The following is a 9,964-nucleotide window of genomic DNA, read 5'->3' as shown; positions in this document are numbered from 1 at the left end:
CCGGGGGTGCCACCCCAAAAGCGCCGGGGGTGCCACCCCAAAAGCGCCGGGGATGCCACCCCAAAAGCGCCGGGGGTGCCACCCCAAAAGCTCCGGGGGTGCCATGAGGTGATTGCTGTGTGCCCAGGAAGCTGCACAGGCTCTGCACCTTTGGAGAGCTGTGTCAAACCAGGATAAAATTTGTACCAATTCTTCCTAAACAGAAATTTCCTACATTTCCTCCTCTGCTGGTGAACCAGGCCCGAGAGCACTCCAGGAGATGGCTGTTCTGGAGAGGTTCAGCACTTGGACAAGGTGTGTTCTGCCCTTGGACACTTCAAAGCCCGATTTCCAACTGTGGATTTGCCATGGGCTTGGGGCTGGAATGTTCCCCAGGCTCAGCAAAAGTCCAGCCCAAAGGGTTTTACTCCTAAAAACGAAGGCAACTGGTGAAGGGTGAGATTCTGCACAGTCAGGGCCACATGGAACTGCCACCAGATTCAGCAAAACAAGAGGGATTTCCCACCCTTTCATTGGGAAAAAGTCACACAGAGCCATTTACTGAGCCCCTCATCACCCCAGCCTTGAGGTCAGGCATAAAACACTTCCACAGAGCTAAGCCACACCTGGGTGGGGAAAAAAAAAAAAAGAGCTCTAGGTGTGAATGGTTGAAAAAAAATAAAATAGAAATTTGCAGGAAAACTCCTGGGATTGGAAAAGGGGGAATAGTGCAGCAGGATTTGCTTTGCCTGACGTTTGGGCTGTGAAAATCAGCAGGCAGCTCAAAACTCCTGCTCAGCACACATTTCAAACCAGTAATTGCTGAACAACATCACACTACAAACACACAGCAGCCTCACTTTTAGGCTGGAGGCAGTGAGAACATTTCCCTGCTTGCCATCAATACCAGAATCACCCCTGAGAATAAATTCAATTATTCAGGATTTGTAACACTTCAGCACAGGGTGATTGTATCGAGTCACAACTGTGGGATACCACACTGGCCACTAAAAATGTGCTTTGCTCCCAAATCCCAGCACATTTTTAGTGATGGCTGTGAAGATTGAGGAGTTTTTAGGGAATTACAAGCTAAGCAGGTGTCCTGGGGTGACAAGTAAAAAAAAGAAAAATATCACTGATGACCTTCAGTTAACAGCACTGCAACATACTAACAGCTAGAAAAGGAGATAAAAAACTAATATTTGGATTTTTTTTTTTCCTCCACTCCATTCTGGATATTCTGCTCCTTTCTTCCCACCAAAAGAAACCCCCAGAGTGGGGTTTTCAGACGAGCTCATGACAGAAGCCACAACCACCCCCAGCCCAGCCAGAGCTACAATTACAGCACAGATTATTGCCAAGTCTGCAAGTTTTGATCAGAAATGATCAGGAAATTAAGTTGAAGCAGGTGCAGTTTCACTCATTTTTAAACTTTTTCAAACAAACAACACCTACTTGTCAAGCAAGAAAGGTTTGCATCAATTACTCAAGAATTAAAACAAGACTTGAGTTAAATCAATGCTGGTTTTTACACGTGGGCATGGCCTGTGTGGCTGGGGAATCTGGAACAGAAAAAGCTCTGGTTTGTGGCCTTGTATTGGAATTGTTAAACTTTTTCCTGTTCCTTGAGTACAAGTTTCTAAAGAATTAAGCAAACAACAAAAATAAAAGAGTAATTTTGAAGTAATTGTGCAAACAGCTCCAACACAGAGAGGCAAAATCCCAGATCCACGTTCCATCCCTGTAATAAACACGAGCAAGGAGTGATGTGAAACCCTCACCAAGCAGCAGCCAAACCTTTTTGTTTCCCACAGAGATTAAGAGGCAACAACCTGCATGAAATCATAAAACTCTCCACACAAACCTGGCAGGGCCAACACCTACACCAGCCCCGGGACAACTCCTTCATACCAGCACCACTCTGCAGGATAAGCTCATAACCATAAAACCAAACCCCAAAAATAAAAAAAAAACCCTCTTCATTCAAGGCTTTGCTCTTTAAATGCAAAGGGGATGCTCTGTGTGTGACCTTACCTATCCAAGTCATCTTCCCCAACTAAAATAGGGGGGAGCGGAAGCGGAGGCAAGGTGGAAGTTTTCAGGTGTGGGATAGCAGCCGTCACAGACACTTGGGTTTTTGTAGCCACCTGGACAGAGGACTGGGAGTTCACCTGAGAGGATAAAGTAGACGTCCTTGGGTGGGAAGAAGATGGCAAAGACGTTGGGGCCGAAGGAGGGGCCTGAACAGGAGTCACTGGGGCTGGAGGCAAAGGTGGGACAGCGGGTGACGGAGGCAGCGGCGGCAGCGGCGGCGTGGGAGGCGGAGGGGTGGTGGTGGGCAGAGGTGGAGGAGGGGATTTGATGCTGGGGAGAGGGGGTGGGATCTCCTTCTCTGCTGTGTCTGTCTCCTTTGGAGATATCAGGTCCTCTACCACCGCTGCAGGCTTCGAGTCCTTTGTTCCCGTGGGTTTGGAATCCCTAAGTGGAACAGGATGTTTCCTCTCCGAGTTCTCCTCTGCCTTGGATTTCGTTGTCTCCGCAGGGGCTTTCGGCTCTGCGTTCGTGTACAGTAAATTAACCGAGTCCGTGTCCGGAGCTTTCTCAGATTTAACAGTTTTGGTGACCTTTTTAGACTCCGTCCCAGCCTCCTTCAGTTCAGCCAAGCTGTTCTCCTTCCTCGCCAGGAAAACAGGGGAGCCTTTCGCCTCCTTCCCGTCCACCTTGGCTGCAGCGGCTGCCGCGGCCGCTCGCTCCTTCTTCTTCCTGCTGAGCTCTGCTCCCAGGCTGGAGTTGAGCGGGAGCCTGGTCGGGGAGATGCTGGAATGGCGACTGCGGGAGCCAGACCTCTGCTTTTTGCTGTGAGATGAGTGTCTGGAGTAGCCAGGACTGCGGCTCCGGGACTTGACGGATTTCCTGGGGGGAGAACGGCAGGGGGAGAAATGAAACCGAGCTTCCCTCGCCCTCTGAGCTACTCACCGACAGCTGAATCCATTACTGCTCAGCTCAGAGAGTCCACAGCACCTGTCAGGAGAGACTCAAAGGACTGAAAGGAGTTTCTGAGTCAGTCAGGACCAGTTTGACATCATCATCCACCCTTCTTGTGCCAGTCACAGCGGGAGGAGAAGGGAAGGATCAAGGCTGGACAAGCCCCAGGGGAACGAGGAGATCACAGCTCACACACCCAACAGGAGACTGCAGTCAGGACGATGAGCTGGCAGTTTGGGAATCTTTCACAGGAATTATGTGTAACTTTAAAGGAAAGCATGGATTCTGTCCTCAAGGGAATGCTGCTTCAGGAAATCGGGCACTTCAAACTCCTTTTAACCCCCCCTGGGGTTCTTTTACTGCCATCAAAACTCAAATTTGCATAGTGTGACCTGAAGGAAAAAATAAAACCCAGGAATTTTAACTCTCTTGGTCTTCCTGTACAAAGAACAGGCTCTAAAACAGGTGTGTGTGCAAAAATAATGACGGAAAATCTGTGCTGGGAGAGAAGCAAGGCAAGGAAACACCTCCCACAGTCAGGGTTCCCCCCACGTGAACCTGCTCGGGAGGGAGGGGAAACCGATGGGGAAACCTGATAAACACCAAAATGGAAGTGGAAAGTGATGCTTGCAGTGCCCATAAATTCCTGAGAGGCCAGAACTGTTCCCTCCACTCCAGGAGGAATGAGGATTGGGCAGGCTGAGGCACGAGGCTTTAGTGGTGGGGTGGGCTCTGATGCCAACAGGACAATCTAAAATTTTGAGTTCAGACCCTACAAATACTGTAACAGAAAGAACACTCCACAATTTATTACTGTGGACACATCTAATGTGGAAAACACGGAATTCCCTCAAAACTGTAGTTAAAAACACGCTTAACTGCAGCAGCTCAAACGCAGGTGACACCAGCTCCCTTGTCACCATACTCAGAACATAATTAACAACACCAATTAATATTATCCCAAGACAATAAACATTTGGAAAATAAAACTGGAGGAATGAGACAACGGGAAGTTCCTGTCCCAACAGCAGCAGCAGCACCTTGCAGGAGGAGCAGCTGTGAGTGAGGGAGGTGAAGGATCTCCCCATGGAGTGTGGGATTCCTCTCTCCCACTTGGAATTACAACCCCAAGCCCCATCCTCACAGTGGTCCAAGAACACCAGGGCTGGAGGTAAGGCCTTACCTTTAGCCCAGCAAAATAAATCTGCAACCAGGAGATAAAAAAAATCAGGGTCTGCAGCCACAGAGCTGCTTCCCTCCTCAACACACTGCTCTGTCCCAGGAATGCTGCCTTGGGATCATCTCTTTTTCCAAGGTTTCAGTTTGCCTGTCCCCACGAGCTGGGAGAGCAGTTACCTTTCCAGCAGCTCCAAGACATTTGTTTATGGGAAACATTCCCAATGAATCCTGCAGGATGTCACCTACTGCAACCACAGTGTTGGGGTTAATGTTCCCTACTGCAATTCATCCAGGATGGATTGTTCAAGATGCTGCAATTCCCCTTCTGCTGCTCCCTGTCTTATCCTGCCCCATGATTGACCCCCAAGAGTCACTCCAATTTGTGGAATCGTGGAATGGTTTGGGTTGGAAGAGACCTTAAAGCTCATCCAGTCCCACCCCAGCCATGGCAGGGACAAATTCCACTGTCCCAGGCTGCTCCAAGCCCTGTCCAACCTGGCCTGGGACACTGAGAGGGACCCAGGGGAAGCCACAGCTGCTCTGGGCATCCAGCCTCACCAGAATTTAATCCAGCTGGATGCAGAGCAATCAAACCAGATCACTCACCAGAGCCAAAGTAAACTTCTCCAAAAGTCAAATCTGACCTTATTTAATGGTGCTAATTTAGAAACAGCCACCAGGGACACCTGCCTGGACCAGGTGAGGATGAGCAAGTGCTGGAATGACTTCCTGATCCTGCAGCAGCAAATCTGCACAGTCCTCTGTTCCACCAGGGAAAAATCCTCCTGTTCCCTCCCAGTTCTCTTCACTCACTCCCTACAGGGACCAACTGCTGCTTCCAAGCCCGTTTTCCAGGCTGGTGTTCACAGCTGCTTTGGTCCCACATCCAGAAGTTTTCCTGCTCTCCCAGCTCCACCAGCACTGCAGCAAACCTCACCTCCCATCCTCAGAGCAGAAACAGCCCCAAAAACACCAACACAGCACCTCAGGGGGCTTTTACTGCTGCATAACTCAAAAAAAAAATAGGCAATAAAGTACAGAAGATGCACAGGCAGGTTTTGCTTCTGGAAGAAAACCATTTCCATCCTCTGGAATGATTTTTTTGTGGCTTTACCTGCAGCAAATTAATAGCACTTTTAACCCTTTTCACCTTTGTTAAGCCTTGGTGTAATGTTCCACACCTTACTTGCTTTGTCAAGGTTATCCAGGATGGATGAGGGGAAATTCAGCCTCATATTCCTTCCTCTTTCTGGATAAAAATGTTCTGGGATTAAAACCCACCCTGCTGTCCCTCCAGAACTGGAAAACAGAAATAAAAGATAACCAACCATGTGAATTTACAGAGAAACTATTCCATCTAGAAAGCCAAATTAAAATGCACTATGAGACTTAAGTCACACAATCAGAAGATTGGGATGGTGTTTGGAGAAGGGAATCTAGAACCTTCCATGCTGAGACAGCCATGGTTAACAGGTGTCAGCAGAGGTAACCTGCAAAGCCCCACTCCACACAATTCCACGTCATCCACCCAGGATCAGTGATGGACATTTCAGTATTTTACCTGCTCTGAACAACACAGAGTTAAGGATAAAGCAGAAAATCCCACCTGGGAAGCCTGACTGTGCCAACTGCTCAGGAAACAAGCTTTAATTCTTATTTTTGAACGCCCAGCAACCTTCCACGACAGCAAGGACCCAGCACATGCAGACACACATCCCACCTCCAGCAAGCTGAGGCACTCTGGAATTCCATCTCCTTTTAGCTGCAGTGACAACAGTTGCCACTCAGAATGGCAAAGCACATCTGTTATTTTCCCCACTGACCATCCTGCTTTCCTCCTCGATGGGAAGTGAGCTGTTTTCCACTCTGGGTTTTCTCCAACCAGCACAGCACACGGCTGCAGTTCCCTAACGATGTGTTTTGGACATGGAGATGAAAGAAAACACAGAATGCACTAAAAAAACTCCATATTGTCAATCAGGAGAAATAATGGAGTGTCCCAGAAAAGCCCCAAGGACTGCAAGCCATGGTCAGGTGTTCCCTGCCTGAGTCTGACAGTTTAAAGAGGTTTTTGCTCCCAAAAATGTTCCTGCCCCTCCACAGGAAGCACAGAAGGGCTCAGTCACTGCCCAGAGTCAGCTGCCTCCTTTCACACTCATCTGCAGCACATCAAGGTGAGGAGGGCTCAGCTCACCCACCCCAACTGATGTGGCCTGAGCTTCCCCAGCCTCCAGGTGAGCTCTGAGCCGCCCCAGGTGAGCCCTGAGCCCCCCCAGGTGAGCCCTGAGCACCCCCAGGTGAGCCCTGAGCCCCCCCAGGGGAGCCCTGAGCCCCTCCAGGGGAGCCCTGAGCCCCTCCAGGGGAGCCCTGAGCACCCCCAGCCTCCAGGGGAGCCCTGAGCCCCCCCAGGCGAGCCCTGAGCCCCCCCAGCCTCCAGGTGAGCCCTGAGCAGCCCCAGGTGAGCCCTGAGCCCCCCCAGGTGAGCCCCTCTCTGTCTCCTGGACACTCCTGACCAAGAGTTCCTCCCCTCCAGTCTCACACTGCAGCCTGGGAGCTGCACAAAACAAAACTAAACGTGTGAATTACAACTCAAGACATCACCTGACACATGGAAAACACGTGAAATTCCCTCTGCTCCTTTACTACAACCACTGCAGGCAGGTGTTTTCCAAAGGGGCTGGAATACCTCACACAGCCAGTGAGTTATCTGCCCAGGAAAGAGAGAGGAGTAAGTTATCAAGCCAGAGGTTCAGAGAGTTTGGTACAAGCTGAGTGTAAACAGTGAGTAACCTTTGGAACTTATCTGGTTTGGGGTCCAGCATTTAGCCAAGAGTCAAAGATATCCTTAAAAAGCAGCTCAGAAAGTTCAGGGAAGCAGCACAAAGTGCTCTGAATTTGCTCCCATAAATCAGGGAAATGGAAGTGCTGGATTTCTCAGCTCAGAAGCAGCCAGCCACTCACAGAGAGAGGTTCTCCTGGGAAGTGGAGTAACCTGGGGGAAAAATCTTAGGAGTTTTCTGCAGTTCCCAATGGTTTCTCCCTGCTCAGGACTGGACATTTATCCAGTGCCACAACTCAGAGCTGTATCAGTGAACAGACACCTCCTACCACTGCACCCTCACTCTTCCAAAGGATTAGGAAATAATGTGGCAGAGCAGCACAAGGATTGAAGGGAAGGAGGAGAAAACCATCCAGGCCTGTCCCTGAGAACCTCCCAGGTGTACACAGAGAAAACAGGGCAGAGGAGGAGCAGCCTGCAGGAAATTCACTGTAAAATCACAGTGGAATACGGAGATTTTTACGTCAGACCTTCCAGGGGGGCTGAAACCAACACAGAACTGCCAGCAAGGACAAAGGCAAGTTCTCCATGGCAGACAGCATTCCTGAAGTTGGGAGTTTTAGGAACAAAGAGCAAATTCCAAAAGCCCCGTGTGCTTTGGGAAGTGCTGAGCTGGAGGATGCAGCACAGCAACCACGGAGCAGAGCATTCCTATGGCTATTACATTCCAGGTCACATCTGAATTGCCATGGAGCTCCAAGCAAAGCTCCACAGCATCCATGGAGACAACTGGAAACTCACTGAACGCAAGCCAGGGCTAGAGAAAGAAAAATCAACATTAGACTATGTCACAGGATGATTAATGAGCACCTGAAATAAAACACACAGAGCTACCTTGAAATAATTGTTTCCTTCTGTAGCAAAGTTACTGAGTAAAAGGGGAAAAAGAGAGAAAATTAAGAGGGAAGCCAAAATCCAGCTGGGTGCTCCTCGCCCTTCAGACTGCCCAGATTTCAGAAGGGAAGGGAAGAAACTCTAGTGCTGAGAAAAGAAAGTTTAGGCTGAGAGATGGAAGTTTGTACATGGTTGTCTCTAATCCAAGGGGAAAGAAAAGACAAGTCAGTTCAGAAAGAGCAAAATCCACCCCAAACCAGCCCTCCTGAAAAGCGGGATCAAGTTCCCACATGCAGTAAACAGATAAAGGCTTCCAGAAATAGGTGAAAACATTCCCCGTGGCTGAACTTCCCGCCAGGTAAGCGCCTTAGATCCCGCTCCTGGAGCTTCTCCACGCAGAGGCCACTCCAGAGGTGGGTGTAACTTAATCCCAGGAGCTCTTCCAGCCTCCCTCCCTGCCCAGAGCCAACATGGACGCTGCCTCCCCGCCACGCACAGAGGCGTTTCCCCAAGTGTCAACTCCATTTCCAAGGGAATTGTCAAGGCTCTAACCAAAGCAACTCCACACACGTCACTCCGTGGCCAAATTTGGAACCAGTGGGGAGGAAAGGAATCACCGAATCATGGAATGGTTTGGGTTGGAAAGGGCCCTCAAGACCATCCCATGGGTAGGAACACCTGCCACTCTCCCAGGTTGCTCCAAGCCCTGTCCAAGTTTGGACAATTCCAGGGATGGGGCATCCACAGCCTCCCTGGGCAACCCACGCCAGGCCCTCACAGGGAAGAATTCTTTCCCAATACCCCAACCCCAACCCCCCTTTCATTCAATCTGAACGCACCCCCCCTTATCCCATCACCCCAAACCCCCCACAGCCTTGCCCCATCTTCCCTGGAACCCCCTCCACGTACTCTCCTCGCACTCCCAGCTCCATCCCGACCCTTTCCCGGCTCCCAGGGCGGGGCACACGCACCTGGCGATGGGGCTCCGGCTCACGGAGCGCTTGGAGGCGAAGGGGCTGCTGGAGCGGCGGCGGCCGTAGGGGCTCGGGGACCTCCCGCCGTAGGAGCCGCTGCCCCGCTCGTAGCTGGACGAGCGCCTCCGGCCGTAGGGGCTGACGGAGCGCTGCCGCCGGCTGTAGGGGCTGGGCGAGCGGGCGTTGGACTGGTAGCCCACGGGCTCCTTGTAGGGCGGGCTGAGGGACTGGCGGCGTGAGGAGCCGCCGGGGCTCTTCCTGTAGGGATCGTAGGTGCTGGAGGTGTGCGAGCGGGGCGGGCTGAGGTCGTACTCCTGCACGTAGGAGGCTCCCGAAGGGCTGTCGTCCAGTTTGGGGCTGTCCGACCATTTCCTGTGAGGGCTCCTGGATTTCCTCTTGGGGCTGTCGATGGTTTTGTAACTTTTGGGAGCATCCCTTTTCCGATGGCTTTTGCTGCGCTCTTTGTGGCTGGACTTGAGCTCCCGCTCCTTCCTGGATTTCTCCTTGTGCGCCTTGGCCGAGCGCGACTCCTTGTTGCTGCTCTTGGAGGAGAGCGCCTTGGGGTGCTCCTCGCTCTCCAGGAGCCTCTTGGAGGATCCCGATATCCTCTCCTTGGCGGACCTGCTGGAAGCATCCAGGCTCTTTTCCAACTTCCTGTCTTTCTCCGCCTGTTTGCTCTTCATCAGCTCCCGGAGTCGTTTGTGCTGGTGGTGCCGGTGCTTCTGGGCCCTCTCGCTCCTCTCCGCCCTCCTCTCCTCGTTGTCCCTCCTGTCCAGCTTGAGGGCCACATCGTCCGAGAAGGTGTCCGAGTCCGAGCTGATGTCATCGTACTCCACCAGCGGCTTGATCACCGCTCCCAGGGGCGCCGCCGCTTCCTGGGCCGCCAGCGGGGACTCCTTGGAGTGCCTGGACTTGTGCCTCTTGTGCCTGGAGCCCGCCCGGTGCCTCTCCTTGCTGTTGGAGCTCCCGCTGCCCGGCTGCGAGGACCCCCCGCCGCCGTCCTTCTTGCCCCCATGTCTCTCCGGATTTGGCATTCCTCCCCCGCTGCGCTCGGGAACGGCGAGGGGGGGACTCCGCGAAAGCCCCGAACTTCAAACTCCCTCCGCGCCCGCCCCTCGCACCATCCACCCCGGCCTCGGTCCTCCCTCCTACATGGGGAGCGGGGCCCGAGGCC

General features: G+C 52.1%; 1 protein-coding gene across 7 annotated transcripts in view; it reads right to left on the bottom strand.

Moving 5' to 3' along the window:
* CDK12 (cyclin dependent kinase 12) overlaps positions 1-9,958 on the bottom strand; it is a 29,802-nt gene extending 19,844 nt beyond the window's left edge. For all 7 annotated transcript variants that reach the window (XR_004500324.1, XR_004500325.1, XR_004500326.1 and 4 more), the window contains exons 1-2: positions 8,788-9,958; positions 2,014-2,892 (exon numbers count right to left, since the gene is read on the bottom strand). Coding sequence is in view for 2 of the 7 variants with exons in the window: in XM_033520023.1 (XP_033375914.1) it covers positions 2,014-2,892; positions 8,788-9,824 (1,916 nt within the window). In the remaining 5 variants the exon portion in view is untranslated. The remainder of the gene's footprint in view (positions 1-2,013; positions 2,893-8,787) is intronic.
* Positions 9,959-9,964: the final 6 nt, after the last annotated feature.

The sequence above is a fragment of the Parus major genome, chromosome 27 (genome assembly GCF_001522545.3).
Source record: "Parus major isolate Abel chromosome 27, Parus_major1.1, whole genome shotgun sequence".
Taxonomy (NCBI): Eukaryota; Metazoa; Chordata; class Aves; order Passeriformes; family Paridae; genus Parus; species Parus major.
The sequence above is the reverse complement of the archived record's forward strand: the minus strand, read 5'-3'. Positions and strand labels throughout refer to the sequence as shown.